Here is a 20,824-nt window from a genome sequence, read left to right as displayed (position 1 = left end):
AATCAATTCAGGATTTTAATGAATCGATATCACGTTATCCAAGCCAGAATCGATATTAATCGATGAATCGATTATTAAAACCCACCCTAGTCTTGCGGCATGTTTCGTACATTTGTGGAATGGCGACATGGGAAAAGTAGTTTCCTGAGGGGATGCGGTATCTCCGGTCCACTTTATGTATCAGACTGGTGAAGCCCTCCCTGCTAACTGTATTTATAGGCAGAGATGGGCAGTAATGCGTTACTTGTAACGCGTTATTGTAATCCGATTACTTTTTTCAAGTAACTAGTAAAGTAAGGGATTACTATTGCAAAAACAGTAATTAGATTACCGTTACTTTCCCGTAGGAACGCTGCGTTACTGCGTTACTAAAACCGTGATTTTTTTGCAAGAATGTCTCATGACAGTGACGTAAGCGAGTGCGCCGTTAGTGACAACAGCTGTGTGCAGATCAACAATGGATAATATATCGAGTGCAGGAGAGAGTATGAGCGTGCAGCGTTTAAAGCGTGGAAGTACTGACCTTACTTTGAGTTTGATTCCATAAAAAGTGACAAAAACATTAGTGTCCATTAGCATTGTGCGTGGGAAGAAAACTTCTTTTTACAGCGAAAAAAACCCCTAAACTTCCAAGCAAGCTCCGAGTGCGCTATGACGTAATGGAAAATTCACAGAGAAACTGCCGTATCCTTCCACTGACCGCTGCGGCACACCTGCACCAGGGTAAACCTCCGCCTACCCAACTCCTGCTGTACAGGTGAAAATAGAGCAACAGGACCGCTAGTCTTTGATTTTATTTATTTTCTGCTGTGTTTTACTTGCATCTATTTGAAAGACTGAGTGTAAACACAAAAAAAATTTATTTTATGTGCTGGAATGTGCAGAAAATAGGTTTAAATATTAAACAAATTTCTTCCAGTCAGAGAATGCTGCATATAATTAAATTTTTGCTTGATGCATAAAGTTAAAAAGATTAAAATTAATAAAACTATAAAAGTTTTAAAAAGAGACTTTTCCATTTGATTACATTTTGTATGATGGATTATGCAGAAAAAGTAGAATTGGGCTGAAAGATCTATCGCTTTATCACCTATTCAGGTTGTAAATCGTGTTTTTAAAAAGTAACTAAGTAATTAATTACTTTTGAAAATAAGTAATCAGTAAAGTAACGGGATTACTTTTTGGGGGAAGTAATCAGTAATTAGTTACTGATTACTTTTTTCAAGTAACTTTACCAACACTGTTTATAGGCATCATGTCTTTGTCAAAAAATGTGTAATGGCCTCTGTTATTTCTTTGTAGCGCTTCCACGTTTTCTCATAAGGAGTTCCACTTTAAAAACTCGGATACAGAGACGGCCGTTGGACTGCGGGGCTCTTTGTCTTAACATTAGCAACATTAGCTAGCCCTGTCTTTCTGGAACTCTTCAAACAGTTCTCTGTGGTCGTGTTGAAGATGATGGTGGAGTCGTGTTTCCTCTGGTGGTTGCCACGAGTGTTCGGCAAGTTTTGCAGAGCACCTGTGTTTGGAGAACGTCGTCTTTACCAAATCCAAAGTACCTCCAAATAAGCGAGGTACTATTTTTTAGCCACGAGTTCATAGTCAGTAGCGTTCTCGTCATGCGTCTCGCTCTCAGCCATTACAACTCCGACTCGTCGCTGCAGCGTTGTTCGCTCCCCACCTACATAGGAGGCGGGCCTCTAATCCATTTGATTGGTTAATGCCGTGAAGGGCTCTGTTCGACTGGTCAAATGTGTAAAGGGGTTTCTTTGATTGGCAAATTCTTTAAAGCACGTGCGTAAACATTTTAAGGTACCCAATTATCGCGGTTTGCGCCGTCTTTTGCAATGGGCCCATCGCACAGGCTGATATTGCGATGACAATAAATTTTTTATTTATTGTGCAGGCCTAGTACACAGCTGACAGCTCTATTTGACAACTGTTAGAATTCATATTATGGCAAGAACCAATCAGCGAAGGAAACAACAGTCTGTCATTTCTTTAAGAACTGAAGGTCAGTCAATCCAGGAAATTGCAAAAACTTCACAAAAACCATAAAGCGCTACAAAGAAACTGGCTCACACGAGGACCGTCCCAGGAAAGCAAGAGCCAGAGTCCCCTCTGCTGCTGAGGATACATTCATCCACCAGCCTCAGAAATCACAAGTTAACAGCTACTCAGATCAGAGCGCAGATAAATGCCACATAGAGCTCCAGTAACAGACACACTCTACATCAGCTGTTCAGAGGAGACTGTGTGAATCAGGCCTTTATGGTCAAATAGCAAGCAGAGGAGATTAGTTTGGGCCAAGAAACACAGGGAATGGACATTAGACCATCTGTGCTTTGGTGTGATGAGTCCAAATCTGAGATCTTTGGTTCCACAAAGGTGAACGATGGTCTCTACATGCATGGTTCCCACCATGAAGCATGGAGAAGGAGTGTCTGGTAGTGTGTGCGCCAGTGAACATGAACTTTTAAAACTCAAAATATTTTTTTATATACTGGTTCAAAGTGTTTGTGAAATACTTTGTTCTTTATGCTGGACTAACAAACTGCAGTCACAAAGACTGACTGTGAGCACTTTTCGGTGATTACAGAGTCATAATAACGTGTCATATATGAGATTATCACCATGGCATGACATCACATCATGTATGTATTTGCAATATTTAAAAAAAACAGCTGACAGTGTGTTTTCATATTTTCATTCTGTGCTTAAAGGGAGAAAGGTTTATTATTTCTGCAGTATTGCTGTCATTGCTTTTATCTATAGTTTTTTTTTGTTGTTGAGAATAACAGAGTGAGTCAGACTGCAGGATGAACACTGAGCTGTTTGTGCCCCCCAGTGGTCTTTGACCACAACGTGCTTCCAGTGAATTCCCGAATCCAAGCTGTGTGTCATCAGCAGCCACTCCACCTTAAAACTGACTTCACGTATAAAACTTGGGTCATTTATTTAAGAATTTGCACCATATCCAGCCTTCTTGTGCCCCCCTGTACAGAAACTCAAATGTTATTTTCAGACTTTTATTTTAGGGAGCCTTACACCTGTACACATGGTACGCATTCACAAATAACGTTTCATTTAAAAATTTGTAATAGAGGGGAGGACACATATGCTAATGTAATGTTAATAAATGGGTATTTATGAACACTAAACTTTCATGTTCAGAGAACACTCTCAGGTATATCTTGAGGATCTGAGTGTTCATGTGATTTATATTCTTTGCTATATATATGCAACAACGTCCAACGTTACATGTTAGTCAACTTCATTCACATTAATTAACCTTCAGCTATCGAAACTTGAGTTTTTATATTTCCTTGAACCACTTGAATGCACCTTTTCTAATTCGTGTTTTACCGGGGGTCCGCGAAGGCGCTTCGTTGGCATTTTACGGCCTCCGATTGGTTTGGTTTGTGTTATTTGCACCACGTGACACCAGACATGGCCGCCAGCGAGCCGAGTAAAGACGGTAAGTGTGACTTTTTAAACGTGTCCGCGGCTTTAATGCTGATATCTGGTGGTCTGCGTGCAAAGGTTTGGGTGTCGGTGACTCTCCGAGTCTGTGGGAATCCACAATCAGCAGAAAAAAGGCTAAAAAAAATCAGAAAAGCAGGCGGGAACCCGCCCGGCTAAGCTAGCAGGCTAGGAAATAGCTGGGCTGCTAACTGTGATTATACAGCAATCTCTATATTCAGTCAGTACTCAGTCTGACAGCTGTGAAGTTTATTCAGGATTTAACAGCGTGTAAAGTCTGAGTTCGATTAATGAGTTATTTAATTCATTAATTAATTTATTTTTTTACTTTTAGATCATAGTTTTGTCCCCACGGGTGATGAAAATAATTGTATACAGACAGATTTTTGTAGATCAGAGGGAAATGCTTCTTCATGCCAGGCTGTACATTCTCGCTTCCGCTTGGTTTTGACTCACCTGGTCTGGAGTAGAGTGTGTGTGGTATATAAGGTGTAGTCTCTCTTCTGCTTTCTCAGGTAAGGACAGCATTCTGGAGCCGCTGTGTTTCCCCGATCAGCCGGCTGACATCTCCAGCCCTCCCGGTGTTCAATGTCCCGGCTCCGAGCCGCTGGTCTGCCTGTTCTGCTCTGAGTCCGTCCCACCGCCGCGGAAAGACGTCCTCCTCAGACACCTGCTGATGGAGCACAAGCTTGTCATCGCCGACGTCAAACTCATCGCAGACGTCCCAAAGTACGAGCCACACATGCTCCGGCTCACTCGTTTAACTCTCGGGAACACGTTTGGATGTTTTTAGCATTTGGAACTCGATCATTTCACCAAAGACTTCCTGTAATTATTTGGGGTGATGGGGGGAAACCCTTACCTTACAAGTATAAATATATACAACAAGTCCAGCATGTCCACGCCTGTTAGTGTGCTGCTTTTATGAACCGTGACGAAGTGTTTCTGTGCGCCGGTAAACCTGGCTGTGAGTCGGTTTTTACTGACGAGTTTCCTCCATCAGGTACTTGCTGTACTGGAAGGGCAGATTCCTCGAGCAGCCGCTCACAGATTTCTGCAGCGTCATCAAAACCAACTCCACGGGCCCAGTCGGTGAGTTCACTCAAACCCACAGAGGACCTGACCTTTCAAAGTGAACCACGTACACTTCCTCCAGCTCTGATTAATGACTCATTAAAAACTCTTCTTCCTCGCTGACCTGACAGAGAAGCAGGAGGACTACTTCCTGCTGTGTGACGTCCTTCCAGAAGACAGAGTCCTCCGAGAGAAGCTGCAGCAGAAACGACTGGTGAGGAGACGTGACACTCGGAGCATCCTGAGTGAATCTTGTGCTGCTGGAAGTTTCGTTTCTTTTAAACTTTATTTTGAGGCAAAGTCTGAAAATCAGGAAAAATCAGAAAAATTGCAGATTTGAGTGATTTGACACGCTTTGTGTCGTTGTAACCTCTGCACTTTAAATATCTGAGCACTCTGAGGTAGTTTTCTGAAGAATTCCTCTGAGCTCTTCTTCTGTGCTCCCACAGGAGGAGGTCCTGGAGCAGCAGCAGAAGGAGCGAGACGACAGCAGCTTCCATCGTCTCTGCATGTTCTGCAGCGAAGAGTTCACGGGAAACAGGTAACGCGCCGCAGGATTCCCATCAGTCCTGGAAACCTCACGTGTGTTAGATGAAAGCAGACAGAAGGTAGAGCTTCCTGAAATCATGTGACTAAAAGCTTCTTTGCTTCCTGTAGTCATCTCTTATGTCAGCCTGGATGCAAAAGTTTCAATCAAGTCCACTTCCTAGTCCTCCTCTGATCCTGTGTAAATGTCTGCTCGTGTCATCTCTGTATCGTCCGCAGTGATTGGTCGGACTGGCAGGCTCATCCGGTCTCTGCAGTGTGTCTGTTCTGTGATCACCAATCGGAGACGTTGGAGCAGATCTACGCGCATATGAAGGTACGGGAACGTAGAAGTTTCAGAGAAGGAAAATATCGTTTTCTGCTTTTCATCCCTGAAACGATTCTGCAAAGGCTTCTGGGAGAACGGAGACAGTGCACACTAACAGGAAACGATCTGCTTCCTGAGGTCTCTGCAAACATATGAATCCATCGTTCGCACAAAACATGGATTTTACTCAGAAAGTGCCCTCACACACAGACGGACCGAAGCTGAAGAGCTTTTAAAATGAAGCGCCTTTTATTTTGAAAAGTTTCCAAATAAATACATGATTGTCAAACCTTTAACGAGCAAATAAAAATGTTTCCTCGTTGTTGGGTCTGTGTTTCCACAGGCCCCGCTAGTTTAGAGACTTATTCATCATGAAGGAAACAAGACATGACAGAACATCTTCAACCGGTTTTTCACTCGCTAACGAGGGAAGTCTTTGGTCAAGAACCAGCTCTTGGAGCCCACGCCCCTGTCCTGTCTCAGGCCCGAAGTCCTTCAAAGAGCAGCTTCCCCCGTAGCTATTTATTGACATGGCAGTTACAATACACAATACAACACAAGCACCTCCCACTGTAAAACCCCCCAATGGTTCTAAGACGTGTGTGTGTGTGTGTGTGTGTGTGTGTGTGTGTGTGTGTGTGTGTGTGTGTGTGTGTGTGTGTGTGTGTGTGTGTGTGTGTGTATCATAAAAGCAGGAAGCTCACAACAGATCTGTCAGGATGCATCTGCAATAAAAGCTCCCCCAGCACAGAGTGGCTGGAGAGGTCAGAGACAAAGGAACGTCTTGATCCTATAGGTTGAACTCAGACCGTACAAATTTAAGAAACACGATGACAACATTCAACAATTAGACTTAACACTCGTGAACAATAAATAAATCTAGGATTGGACGTCGACTGCAGTCCGATTTTGTCGTTGATTAAACGTTCTGGTTTAAAGTCAGAACCAGTTTCCCAAACGTGACTCTAAGTTTGTGCTCACGAGTGACGAGTTTACCTGAGAGGCAGAAAAGTTTCTCTCTGCTTTCTGGTTTTGTTATTTATGAAGTCTGTAACGGGCGTCGCGTGCGTGACCCTGACATCTTTCTGTTTTGTGTTTGCAGGAGGCTCACGGCTTCGACCTCCACCTCCTTAAGACCGAGCTCAGTGGGTGAAATCGCCGTGGTAATTCGAGCGCAGTTTGCTTCTATTTCTTCCTTCTGAGTGTTTCTAATGTTCTGTCCTCCCTCAGACCTCAAGTTCTACCAGCAGGTCAAACTGGTGAACTTCATCCGGCGGCAGATCCATCAGAGCCGCTGCTACGGCTGCACGCGGATGTTCGACTGCCGGGCGGACGCCCTGCGTCACATCGCGGCTGAAGGTCACGTGATGAAACTGCCAGAGATGTCCGCCTGGGACCAGCCGCAGTAGGTTTAAGGAAGCGCCTGCAGAATTAACCAATGAGAGCGCGGGCTTTAAAGCTGGCGTACAGCTGCTGATGAACGTGGTCAACGCCACAGATGTTTACACTTCATTTGGAGTATTTTTATCAGCTGAGGAAAATGGCGTCCTTTTTGGGACTAATTTGAGCCTGAGCACTAAACGTCGTCTCGCTCCGCAGGTATTACTTCCCCACGTACGAGAACGACGCTCTCCTGTGCACGCTCTCTGACAGCGAGGAAGGCGACGGTGACGAGGAGCATCGCGGCGAGGAGATCCCGGTCATCGCGGAGGACATCTCTAACCTGAGAGCGCTGAAACAGTCCAGTGTCCTCAAGCAGCTGCTGAAGGAGCGAGGAGGCAGCAGCTAGGACCACAGACGGACACGTGTCATACGTTTGACTCAAAGGCGTCTCTGACGTCGGCTGAGCTCAGCTCATGGTGACCACATGCCACATGGCTGGAACGCAGCGGCACGGGTTTGAGTCCGGCCCTTTCCCTCTCAACTATTTCCTGTACGTCTCTACTTAGTAAAGATAAGAAAGGCAAAAGAAGAGTCCTCTCCACAGCTGGACACGCGGACGCCATGATGTCCGCTGAAACGTAATTGCTCTGCCTCGTGCAATGAAGCTGAAACATGCGTTTTCTTGAATATGAATTTTAGTACTCGAGTAAAAATGATTTTCTTTTGTAACTTGTAACTGAGCTGGATTCAGTGCTGTGGTGGACGAGCTCATCGTCAAGATGAGACGAGAGACTCTTTATTGTCATTGCACAGTCACACTTAGAACAACAGCACTACACAATTGCAAACTGTCCCGCGTCGGCACTACGCACAACACAAACAACACAACACAGGAACTTAATAAATGAAAAGAATGAGTGTATGTTTTACTGCACATTGTTATTATTATTGTTGTTGTTGTCCCCTCAGAAAGCCCAGGGACGTCTCGTGCCTGAAACATCTGTCCTATTTGGTGTTTCTGTTGTTTTTCTGCATCGCTTTGCTGAGCGACACCTGCCGTATGGTGGAGCCGAACTGCAGCGCTCAGAGTTTTCACCGCGTCCTTCGCGTCCAGGCTCACGTTCACGAACATGCAGCACTGAGGAGAGAAACGAGAGGTCGCTGCAGGAACTCACTGCTGTCAAACTTCCTGTTTTATCCTCATTTCGTACTCTGGCAGGCTGTAGGACATTTTGGACAATCTATAATCTTCTAACACAAAAACATACAAGTGTTCACTGAAGTAAACACACAGAGCAGTAGCAGATTTTTTTAAGTGTTTTATTTATTTTCATTTGCTGCTAACTGCCTTGTTTTCATTTGTAGTTTTTGTAGTAGGAAGAACTACAAAATCTACAAATAAACAAAGAGCAGTTAGCAAATGTAGTGCTCTCCACTATGTGAAGCCCTCACATGAATTTTTAGATTTTTCAGTTCAAGCCAATTAAATGAAATCCAAAAATTCAGCCCCAACAATCAAATGATCCCCTATGAGCAAGCACTCTGGCAACGGTGGAGAGGAAAAACTCCCTTTTAACAGGAAGAAACCTCTGGCAGAACCAGGCTCAGGGAGGGGCGGTCTTCTGCCATGACTGGTTGGGGGGTGAGGGGCAAAATTAAATCAAACATAAAGGAGAGCACAGCGTATTTATGACAGGTCGGTGGACTGTGGCTCGAGTTCAAAAGATGCTCGAATCCCGCCTGAGGTGGTATGGACACGTGATTCGAAGCAATGAGAACTCAGCAAAAACGACTATTAAGGATCGACCCAGACGGACGCCGGCCTCGAGGCAGACCCCACAGAGCGGGACATTCGCTTCAGCTGAAAATCTTAGAGGCGACCCAGAAAGCTGCAGGAAACGCAACAGTTAAACCTACTTTAAGTAGGTTTACACCACACGAACCAGGCGATTCTCTTTCTGTTGTCTCTTGTTCCCGTACCGCTGGGCGCTGAAGATTTTCCACAGTTTGTCTGAGTTCTGCCATCTCTTGCCTGAGTTGTGTGTTTTCTTGACAGAGTCGTGTGTTTTTTTGAATGTGTCGTGTGACATCGTTACTGAGTTCTATGTGTTCTTTACTGAGTTCTATGTAGTTTTCACTGAGTTGTGCGTTTTCTAGATTGAGTTGTGCGTTTTCTAGCTCGAGTTGTGCGTTTTCTTGACCGAGTTGTGTGTTTTCTCGACCGAGTCGTGTGTTTTCTTGAATGTGTCGTGTGACATCGTGACTGAAGTCTATGCACATTTCATTGACTCGTGCGAGTTCTTCGGTGAGTCGTGCGTTTTCTTCCCAGAGCTGTGCGTTTTGATGCCGGAGTTCCTCTCTCGTACGCTCCAGTTGGTCTAACGAATCTCCACTTGCCTGTGACATTTTTGTAAAGGTTTAAGGCTGAAGGGTGTCAAAGGGTAGCTGTGCCTCAAACAACTGTCTCTTTCTGCTGTAAACTGTTGAACGAGCTCCTATTTATAGACTCGGTGGGCGTGGCAGAGAATGCGATGTCGCTGTGACAAAACAATGATCCTTTGATCTTCTCAAAGGATCATTGTGATGTCGCCGTGACGTCACGATGATCGTTCGAGAAGATCAAAGGAGCGCTGTGGATCATTCTGCGCATGCTCAGATCAATGAACGGGAGAACTATTTGTAAATACTTTGCTAGCTAACAAAGGTGCTTTTAGCAACAGCTGGTGGTGGTTCGTCGCTATCAACCCTTAAACTCGTGAACTGGCTCTCTAGCTTTTCGATTGCTACTGTTGTCTATCACATATGTATTATTTGGAACCCAGCTTACCTGTAAAAACAGACACACAGCAGGTAACAGGAACTACTCGGTGCGCCAGCTCGGCACCACTAGGCTGTGTCCCAATTCAGGGTCTGCACGCTTGAAGTACGCGCACTACGCACGGTGCGTACTATAAGTATGAGAAGTGCGGAAGTGAGAGGCTTGTGAAATAGGACGGTCTTGCCTTCGTCGCGCTGCTCAGGTTGCCTAGCAACCATGATACTAACCGCGAGAAACGTGTCATACAGCTTTGTGTGACAGAAACGAAGGAGAACATGTTTTGTTCATTTGAGACCAAAGGACTGTAAAACATGATTGTTGGGCTTCATTCCTGTGCTGAACAGTCATTTAAGATTAGCTAGTAAATAACAATTAGCTGATGTTGGTCATGAGACTAAAGTCATCTCACTGTGGTAATGTAAATATAATATGGCCAATATTAAAGTTATAGTCAGATTATTATGATATATTACAGCAGTGAGCTTGAACAGTTGTTTATATGTCCTATCACCTTAAATCTTCACTCAAAGACGAGTATCTGTGACAGTGTGTATACAGATGTGTTATATATAAGAGACAAATATTGTTCGTTTAATACGTTGGCATTATTACATTTGGCTCCATGCTTACATACATGTGTATAAAGCAAATGTACGAGCTGTGATAACTGTGTCTGATAGAATGAAGAGTAGACTGATATATGAAATATTCCTTTATTGGGTGAGAAAATCAGACCATGTCATAACTGCTGTAAGTCACACAGAATAGACATCAGAGCCTTAAACAGGCTGACGTCTGCTAAATGGGTCAAACTGGGCAGAAAGTCTACAAACACATAACATCCTTATAGAATATGATGTAACACTATAGATCAACTTAGCTCAGAATATATAAAGCATATAAACAGTTACAGCAATATGATGCAACAAACACAGCAGCTACTGATCCAAAATACTCAAAGCTTCATAGAACTGAAACCAACATTTATTTTAGCTCCATTCTGCTGCTGATACAGAGTTTAGGTTTCTGAACATTAAACTTGTTGCTGCCTTTCATGGTGTGTAACTTGAAGGCCCTGAGTACTCTGAGTACTTTCTCCCACACTGGAAACACTGGGATGATCACATTATGTGAACATTACCTAATAAGACTGATTCAGCACAGACAGTTCTGTTAAACTTTCCTAGCAGTTCTTCACAAACAGGGAACAGTCTGTCTATTCTCTCCATCTGTCAGCTGCTGCTGGCTCTTCCTCCTCCTCTTCCTCACACACTGCCGAGTTTGTCCTGGTGGATCATCAGGGGTGCAAAGCCTCACAGATGATGTGCAGCAGTGGGTCCCTCAGTCTGTCCTCACTCTGGACACTTGCAGTCGTCACACATGGACATCAAATGTGTGATAAGCTGCAGGATTCAAACACAAGTGTAACTTATAAACACATGTTCATACTTTTATTCCACAATCAGAGAGAAAGAAACAGAGAGAGAGTGCAGGACAGACAGGTGACAGTCTCAGGTGTACACACTGCTACACAACAGCACAGAGAAGCAGGATTTAGTGTTTGTGTCATTACGAGTGTAAACAAGAAGAGTTCCAGATGGTGCAGTGGACACATGTGTGACTGCTGTGATTAAAGCATCTTTCTTTCAGCTTAACGAGTGAACCGTCAGCTCGTTCAAACACACGTTAAAGTCCGTTTGGCTCGACACCACCGAACAGAGGCAGCAATATAACACAGCTCACATTAACAGTGCAGTGGATCCTGCTTGTGCCGTGATATTCAGGACTGCAAACCGAGCAGCATCACTGACTTTCAGCTTGTTGTGTTTGTGGATATATGACTGACTTTAATTATCCATGAAATCATCACATTCTCTGTAAGATTAAGGTCGACTATATATATATTTATTAGGGGTGCAACGATACACAAAATTCACGGTTTGGTTCGGTTCGATACTTTGGTGTCACGGTTCGATATTTTTTCGATACAAAAAAATGTTCATGCATTTTTAATTTGTCATTTATTAAAATTATAAATATATATTTTAACTCAAAAGTACAGTTTTTAAATTTAACCCTAACCCTTGTGCGTGTTTTTTATTTTGACAGCGAATGCGCACCTGCGGACCACTTATGTGCAGCCCTGGTTATTTAGCTCGTCATATTGCAGCCACAGAAATAATTTTGTCCATGAAACCATAAAGCTGCACTTTCTTTTTGCCTTATAGTCTGATTTGTCATAACTTCTCCGTTTTGTGGTAAGCTTTTCTTTGGCTGTCACTTCTTCACCCTGACCTGTCTTATTTGGCTCAGCAGAACTAAAATATATATACTGCTGCTTTTACACACACTCACATAAGCTCAGCGATTCTCTGCGATCAACCTCTCACATGTTTAAGCTGCAGGAGATTTCACTTGTCATGTTTGCATAGTAAGCTAACGATTAATAAGACGATGTCAGAGGAATTGGTGCACAAATTATCATCACTCACAGATCAGTGCTGTCGCTCTCTATACACAGTTCGCACGATTGCAAAGTGAAAGCAAAAAAACAAGCGCAAATTCAAACGCGATTTCAATATGTCACATATTGACAGTGGCTCACCGATGCCAATGACATAATTACCCAGCTACATTTCTGAAAGAATGCAAAAGCATTGACATATATTTTTCCTACAATAGCCCGACGGGCAGGGCAGAGATAGATTTTGGTAGCCCGACTGAAAAAATCGCTAGCCCCAGGACGTCGGGCTAGCGATATTGCGAGCCCTGTATCTGATTGAGGAATCACTCATCTTTGGAAAAGAGAGTTTATTACAGAGAAATGTCTCTTTCCAAAATAAAAGCTATACTATCCGCTTCTTCTGGGCTATATTCTCAGCAGCATAAGGAGAATCACGTGCTAACAGCTGTCTAAATGACTCGGCTAAAGTTAGTAGCATGCTTGTTGTTTTTGTCTTTGCACTAGGATGATGTAAATGTGCAGTCATATTCGTTGTGTTCCCACTAGTGCTTTCAGGTTAATCTCGTTGAAATGACCTTAACGCCACAACACGGCAAATCTCCGTTAACGAGCTACCGCCGATCGCTCCGTGCATGGGGCTAGACGGCCAACACGTTAACACTGCGGTCAAGTGAGCCCTCACTTACGAAGTCGCAGTCAAGCTAGCCGCCCCGCCAGCCGCACCTAAAATGTTGTTGCACTACTCTTACGCATATTACGGTATAGGTGCCGACTGGCTTAGAAACGCAGTGTTTTCTGTCCTGACACTATTTTACTTCACAATCCACTCCCAGTTTTGGTTAATCTCCACTTTCACCCCTGTGATCCACAGCCCAAATTACTGTATGATTCAGAGAAAATTAACAATAAAATTTACCCAATTTACTCAACTATACTTTTAATGTCCTCATCTTTGAGCTCCGATTACAGGAAAACTGTAAGAGGTGACGCAGATATCTCACTGGATTCTGACTCTGGGTGACCCCCACTCTGCACCCTGTGATCCACAGCCAAAATTACTGTACAGTTTTTGAGAAAATTGATAGTAAAATCTTCCCATTTTGCTTTACTGTACTCTACATATTGACATCTTTGATCTCCGATTACAGGAAAACTGTAAGAGGTGACGCAGATATTTCACTGGATTCTGAATCTAGGCCATCTCCAGTCTTCACCCTGTGATCCACAGCCAAAATTACTGTACGGATTTTGAGAAAATTGATAGTAAACTTTGCACAATTTACTCTACTGTACTCTATATATTCTCATCTTTGAGCTTAGATTACAGGAAAACTGTAAGAGGTGACGCAGATATCTCACTGGATTATGACTCTGGGTGACCCCCACTCTGCACCCTGTGATCCACAGCCAAAATTACTGTATGGATTTTGAGAAAATTCATAGCAAAATCTTCCCATTTTGCTTTACTGTACTCTACATATTGACATCTTTGGCCTCAGATTACAGGAAAACTATAAGAGGTGACGCAGATATCTCACTGTATTCTGACTCTAGGCTGTCGCCACTCTTCACCCTGTGATCCACAGCCAAAATTACTGTACGGTTTTTGAGAAAATTGATAGTAAACTTTGCACAATTTACTCTACTGTACTTTTAATATCCTCGTCTTTAACCTCAGATTACAGGAAAACTGTAAGAGGTGACGCAGATATTTCACTGGATTATGACTCTGGGTGACCCCCACTCTGCACCCTGTGATCCACAGCAAAAATTACTGTACGGATTTTGAGAAAATTGATAGTAAACTTTGCACAATTTACTGTACTATACTCTATATATTCTCATCTTTGAGCTCAGATTACAGGAAAACCATAAGAGGTGACGCAGATATTTCACTGGATTATGAATCTAGGCCATCTCCACTCTTCACCCTGTGATCCACAGCAAAAATTACTGTACGGATTTTGAGAAAATTGATAGTAAAATCTTCCCATTTTGCTTTACTGTACTCTACATATTGACATCTTTGAGTTCCGATTACAAGAAAACTGTAAGAGGTGACGCAGATATTTCACTGGATTCTGACTCTAGGCTGTCGCCACTCTTCACCCTGTGATCCACAGCCAAAATTACTGTACGGATTTCTGATGAAATTAAATCCTATTCCATTACCAAACAAAATGAGTTCATTGAAGTATTTGCTTAACTACAAGAAATGTCTTTCCACACACAATTTAAATTTTTCAAAATGTCATTCACACACCACCTCAAGTATCAACTTCAGTTTTAGACATTATTTATTCAGTGCTTAATCACAACAATAGTCAACTTAAGGCACTTACATAATAAGTTAAACCTTACAATAATACATACAGAGAAAAACCCAACAATCATATGACCCCCTATGAGCAACAGTGGGAAGGAAAAACTCCCTTTTAACAGGAAGAAACCTCCGGCAGAACCAGGCTCAGGGAGGGGCGGCCATCTGCCTCAACCGGTCAGGGTGAGAAATTACATTTCTCAGATTACTGATTTCTCATATTACTACTACACAGTTTAGATACACTCAACAAAAATATAAACGCAACACTTTTGTTTTTGCTCCCATTCCCCATGGGATGGACGTAGAGACCGAAAATTCATTCCAGATACACAATATAACCATCCCTCCCAAACAGTGGTCACAAATCAGTCCAAATGTGTGGTAGTGGGCACATCTGCCATATTGAGATAATCCATCCCACCTCACAGGTGTGCCACATCAGGATGCTGATCTGACATCATGAGTAGTGCACAGGTGTACCTCAGACTGCCCACAACAAAAGGCCACCCTGGAATGTGCAGTTTTTTGCGCTATTGGGGGTCTGGGGACCCAGAACCGGTCAGTATCTGGTGTGACCACCATTTGCCTCATGCAGTGCAACACATCGTCGCATGGAGTCTATCAGATTGTCAATTGTGGCCTTTGGAATGTTGGTCCACTCCACTTCAATGGCTGTGCGAGGTTGTTGGATATTCGTGGGAACTGGTACACGCTGTCGTATACGCCGGTCAAGCACATCCCGAACATGCTCAATGGGTGACATGTCCGGTGAGTATGCTGGCCATGCAAGAACTGGGACATTCTCAGCTGCCATCTGCCCTGAACAATGTGAACCATGATTCATCCGTGAAGCGCACACCTCTCCAACGTGCCAGATGCCATCGAATGTGAGCATTTGCCCACACAAGTCTGTTACGGCGACGAGCTGGAGTCAGGTCAAGACCCCGATGAGGACGACGGGCATGCAGTTGAGCTTCCCTGAGACGGTTTCTGACAGTTTGTGCAGAAATTGTTTGGTTGTGCAAACCAATTGTTCCAGCAGCTGTCTGGGTGGCTGGTCTCAGACGATCTTGGAGGTGAACCTGCTGGATGTGGAGGTCCTGGGCTGGTGTGGTTACACGAGGTCTGCGGTTGTGAGGCCGGTTGGATGTGCTGCCATATTCTCTGAAACGCCTGTGGAGACGGCTTATGGTTGAGAAATGAACATTCAATGCACGGGCGACAGATCTGGTTGACATTCCTGCTGTCAGCATGCCAATTGCACGCTCCCTCATTGCTTGTGGCATCTGTGGCATTTTGCTGTGAGACAAAACTGCACATTCCAGGGTGGCCTTTTGTTGTGGGCAGTCTGAGGTACACCTGTGCACTACTCATGATGTCAGATCAGCATCCTGATGTGGCACACCTGTGAGGTGGGATGGATTATCTCAATATGGCAGATGTGCCCACTACCACACATTTGGACTGATTTGTGACCACTGTTTGGGAGGGATGGTTATATTGTGTATCTGGAATGAATTTTCGGTCTCTACGTCCATCCCATGGGGAATGGGAGCAAAAACAAAAGTGTTGCGTTTATATTTTTGTTGAGTGTATCTAAACTGTGTAGTAGTAATATGAGAAATCAGTAATCTGAGAAATGTAATTTCTCACCCTGACCGGTTGAGGCAGATGGCCGCCCCTCCCTGAGCCTGGTTCTGCCGGAGGTTTCTTCCTGTTAAAAGGGAGTTTTTCCTTCCCACTGTTGCTCATAGGGGGTCATATGATTGTTGGGTTTTTCTCTGTATGTATTATTGTAAGGTTTAACTTATTATGTAAGTGCCTTAAGTTGACTATTGTTGTGATTAAGCACTGAATAAATAATGTCTAAAACTGAAGTTGATACTTGAGGTGGTGTGTGAATGACATTTTGAAAAATTTAAATTGTGTGTGGAAAGACATTTCTTGTAGTTAAGCAAATACTTCAATGAACTCATTTTGTTTGGTAATGGAATAGGATTTAATTTCATCAGAAATCCGTACAGTAATTTTGGCTGTGGATCACAGGGTGAAGAGTGGCGACAGCCTAGAGTCAGAATACAGTGAGATATCTGCGTCACCTCTTATAGTTTTCCTGTAATCTGAGGCCAAAGATGTCAATATGTAGAGTACAGTAAAGCAAAATGGGAAGATTTTGCTATGAATTTTCTCAAAATCCATACAGTAATTTTTTCTGTGGATCACAGGGTGCAGAGTGGGGGTCACCCAGAGTCATAATCCAGTGAGATATCTGCGTCACCTCTTACAGTTTTCCTGTAATCTAAGCTCAAAGATGAGAATATATAGAGTACAGTAGAGTAAATTGTGCAAAGTTTACTATCAATTTTCTCAAAATCCGTACAGTAATTTTGGCTGTGGATCACAGGGTGCAGAGTGGGGGTCCCCCAGAGTCAGAATCCAGTGAAATATCTGCGTCACCTCTTACAGTTTTCCTGTAATCAGAGCTCAAAGATGTCAATATGTGGAGTACAGTAAAGCATAATGGGAAGATTTTGCTATGAATTTTCTCAAAATCCATACAGTAATTTTGGCTGTGGATCACAGGGTGCAGAGTGGGGGTCACCCAGAGTCATAATCCAGTGAAATATCTGCGTCACCTCTTACAGTTTTCCTGTAATCTGAGGTCAAAGATGAGGACATTAAAAGTATAGTTGAGTAAATTGGGTACATTTTATTGTTAATTTTCTCTGAATCATACAGTAATTTGGGCTGTGGATCACAGGGGGGAAAGTGGAGATACACTAAAAATGGGAGTGGATTGTGAAGTAAAATAGTGTCAGGACACAAAACACTGCGTTTCTAAGCCGGTTTTCACCCATACCGTAATATACGTAAGAGTAGTGCAACCACATTTTCGGTGCGGCTGGCGGGGCGGCTAGCTTGACTGCGACTTCGTAAGTGAGGGCTCACTTGACCGCAGTCACGTTAACGAGCTAACTGCGCTAACACACTAGTTCACACCAATGTAATTGAGCATTGCATGGCACATCCAACATACTGTTTTACTTTAGTCCATGACTCGCTTACCTTCAGGGTCATACGTCACATGAAAACCAAAATAATTCCAAACGCCAGATCTGAATGAGGTTCAATTTGCCTGTTGCAAGCAGAGCTTAACTTCTGTCTCGCTAGCTTGCCCTGCGCTCTCAATGTGAGAGATTTACATTGCTGTGCTTGAGAGCCACCATCTACCGGAACTAAATTCCCTATATGTAGGGTTGCCAACTCCCTGAAAAATAAATAAGGGACACCTCGTGGCCAGGGCCGGGCGACCCAGTTGTCTTCACCCTTCCCAGTGTGGTGAATTTTCTAGCTCTTTTTTTGTGTGTGAAATTATTTTTTTAACCATTTGACTTGAAGTTGATTTAAGTAGATGCATATTCTATTCTTTGTGATATGAACACATGTGAAACAAATGATCATTTAGCCATTTATTTTTAGCTCAAAATGACAACATTAACACAGTAAAACAGGTCTCTTTCTTAAACAGAAGCCTGTCATGCTTAACTTTTGAGAATATAAGTAAATCTTTCTTTAAAAGAACTCTGTCCTGCTTAACTTAAAATAATAGAAAACAATAGAAAGAAAAATATTCTTGTAACAGTGCACATTTAGTGCATTTAGTACAATTGGCTTCAGTTGAGCAATGGCGTGTCCAGCGGGGTGGCCTGGGGGGGCACAGGCCACCCCCCAAACCAGACTGGCCACCCCAGGTGCCACCCCAAAGGCAAAACAATAAAATTCAATCAAATATCAAATGTCCGATTATGTTTTCACGGTGACGCTCAGATATCCGAGTGTAAGTGAATGCAGCATCGCTTCTGCGCTATGCGCATCACGTTAGCAAAGGTAGGAGAGCCAAGCACGAAAGATGGCACTGCAGGAAACAATTTTTCGGTGAAAGAAAATGAGGACAGAATAAATGTCCCGGTAAGTAATATCAAGTTTGTTGAGTTTAGTAAACTTCGGTGAAATTAGAATACCAAGGAAAAAAATAACACTTAAAGAATTATTGCAGCTGTGGAATATTTCAGACAGTATGCTACTGAGGGCAGCTAACATAAGAGTTATGCGTTATAAGATATAATCTAAGTCGTAACATTGCTGTATGGAGCTGCAGATTTGGTTGCAGGTTAACATAGCTGGACTGGCCATCGGGCATACCGGGCATATCCCCAGTGACTTATTTTTTATTTTTTTTGTAATGGCATGAACAGTGAGAGGTGGTGGATTGGCCAGATGCAGGTCGATGTGTAGAAATAACTCCGTTGTTTGGTGGTGACTATGACGGGGCTTCCACAGAGGCCAGCAGGTGGATGAGGGAAGGGGAGGCAGGAGGAGAGACCCGAAGCAGCCACCAGTCCGAGTGTCAGGTGAACTGAACTTCAGGTAAGAAGTTATGACCTGCAGTCTATCTGGGTCAGATATAAACCAAGTTTAGGTGGAGTTTATTTTCATGTTGCTGACTTTTTACTGTCAGTTGCAATAACTCATACTGCGTTCTAGCCAGTTTGACGGAGTTTTTATACAGCTGGGTGGGTGCTATGATGTTACTGATAGTGAACTTTATTTTATTCATAAGGTTAGTAGAGTTGCCAACGGCTCCTTAAAAAAATGGAATGGTCCCTCATTCAGAGAAAATATTACGCGTTTCGTATTGAGCTGAGAAGAGACGCAGTTTGTCCCGGACTTTAGCTAGAATGGAAAAAGACACAAAACTGGATTTATTCTGTCTTTATGCTGCACAGCTGCCTCTTCTTTCATTCTCCCCCCTCCCTCTCCTGTTGCTACTTCAATCATGAAACTGATCAATGATCAGCTGATCGGCTTTTCTCTCTTGTTTATCGCCCACTTTGCGCCAGAAAGAGGAAACCAGCAGATGTTGCGCTAAACAACAGCAGCACGTTTAAGCTTGATCGGCTGTTGTTAGAATGTATTTAATATTAATTTCTAGTATCAGCTGATGTTTGCTGGAGCCACAGCTGTAAAGCTGCTGGTCATGATGTCGGTTTGGATATGTGGTGAGAGGGAAACATGAAGATGAAACCAGGAGATGTCCTTACTGAACCATCAGAGCTGAACAGGTGATGGAGAAACAGGTTTACCTTTTAGGTGACATGAATGAGTTGAAGGGAAGTTATGAACTGTTTCTGAGAGACAAATAACACCAGGATCCTTTTTTATGTAGCAGACAGCTGGTAACTGTGCAGGGGCGGGTCTAGCAAAGTTTTGCCAGGGGGCCAGGTAGGGCATTAACAGGGAAAGGTGGGCACAAAGAAATACTTTTCTTTCTTATTCTCATTTAAAATACCTAGTTTTTATTAAATAATTATCTAAATCTTACAACCAAAGTTTTTATCTGACGTAAAATGTATAGAAATCATACATATACCAACAAGACTGTACATCACTGTCACAACAGGGTTTGTTTTCAGTCAAAGTCTTTATGGCTTTACTACCTGGTGGGTCGGTCAGTAGTAAAAATGCCCAATTTTTTTGTCCCAGTCCAGCCCTGCAGGTTAATACTGGCAGTGTCACCATGCCAGCTGACTGTATTTTATCATCAGCCAGTGTTGTTCTTTATCAATATTACCAAAGTTTACCATAAGGCAGCATAGAAAGTATTTACTTGCTTTCAGGTTTTATTCAAATGTTAGTCTTTTCAGTTGTTTCTCCACTTTTTTCCTGTTTCAAAATCAAACACCAGTTTGTGAGAAGATTATCTTCTTTTTTTAACAGGCAGATAAAGTTTTGCATTGGCATTGGCTAATTTGTCAATTGTTTGTTACAAATGTTCGTATTTTAATTTTCAAAAATGTTTTTGCCCAAAACATATGTGCACTATATGTCAGTAAAAATACTATGCAAATATTGTTGTCCTTGACTGCTGAGTAAACACTGACAAAGCACTGATTGTATCTCTTGTACTTTATCAACGCAGTATCTAAAAACTTTGCACAGTAGTGGTTAAAATCTCATTCTAATAAGAGTTAAAAGTGCATTTGGTTATTAGGTTTATAGGATTATTGAATTATGGTTAAGGGTTGGTAGAATTTTTTTTTAAAACATTATCTGCCAATTAAATCTGCCACCCTTCTCCAAATCTGTGCCCCTACCTGGCCCCCCCAACAAAAATTTTCTAGACACGCCACTGCAGTTGAGGTATTATTTCAGCTTTTCTAATGCTAATCAGCTGCTCCTGTTTGTAAACCCGCTTGTTCCCATGATTACGCATCATAACTCATCATCATTATTCATCTATGTATTACTTTTATGTATTAGTCATCAATTTGTCGTAATCATCTATCCTTGCAGTTGTTTATTACACAAAATAAATTATATTATCACACTTCTGGCCACATAGCGCTGTGGTGAGACCCTCACGAG

The 20,824-nt window shown here is 42.9% G+C and overlaps 1 protein-coding gene across 1 annotated transcript; it reads left to right on the top strand.

The window, feature by feature from the left end:
• The first annotated feature begins 3,386 nt into the window (after window positions 1-3,386).
• On the top strand, window positions 3,387-8,094 carry LOC308390225 (zinc finger protein 277-like). Its single transcript, XM_080871989.1, has 9 exons — window positions 3,387-3,478; window positions 3,999-4,212; window positions 4,487-4,575; window positions 4,689-4,771; window positions 5,007-5,098; window positions 5,323-5,419; window positions 6,513-6,555; window positions 6,641-6,815; window positions 7,010-8,094. Exons 1-9 carry the CDS (start codon window positions 3,451-3,453, stop codon window positions 7,197-7,199), a joined length of 1,011 nt encoding a protein of 336 aa, XP_080728115.1. The 5' UTR covers window positions 3,387-3,450; the 3' UTR covers window positions 7,200-8,094.
• Window positions 8,095-20,824: the final 12,730 nt, after the last annotated feature.

The sequence above is a fragment of the Rhamphochromis sp. 'chilingali' genome, assembly GCF_963969265.1.
Source record: "Rhamphochromis sp. 'chilingali' genome assembly, chromosome: 2".
In the NCBI taxonomy this organism is placed as follows: Eukaryota; Metazoa; Chordata; class Actinopteri; order Cichliformes; family Cichlidae; genus Rhamphochromis; species Rhamphochromis sp. 'chilingali'.
The sequence above is the reverse complement of the archived record's forward strand: the minus strand, read 5'-3'. Positions and strand labels throughout refer to the sequence as shown.

Excerpts from the sequence above, each read along its gene's own strand:
- LOC308390225 (XM_080871989.1), top strand. The coding sequence starts at position 3,451 with ATGGCCGCCAGCGAGCCGAGTAAAGACG. Across the intron at positions 3,479-3,998 it reads CAGCGAGCCGAGTAAAGACG|GTAAGGACAGCATTCTGGAG; the intron begins GTAAGTGTGACT and ends CTGCTTTCTCAG. Across the intron at positions 6,816-7,009 it reads TCCGCCTGGGACCAGCCGCA|GTATTACTTCCCCACGTACG; the intron begins GTAGGTTTAAGG and ends CTCGCTCCGCAG.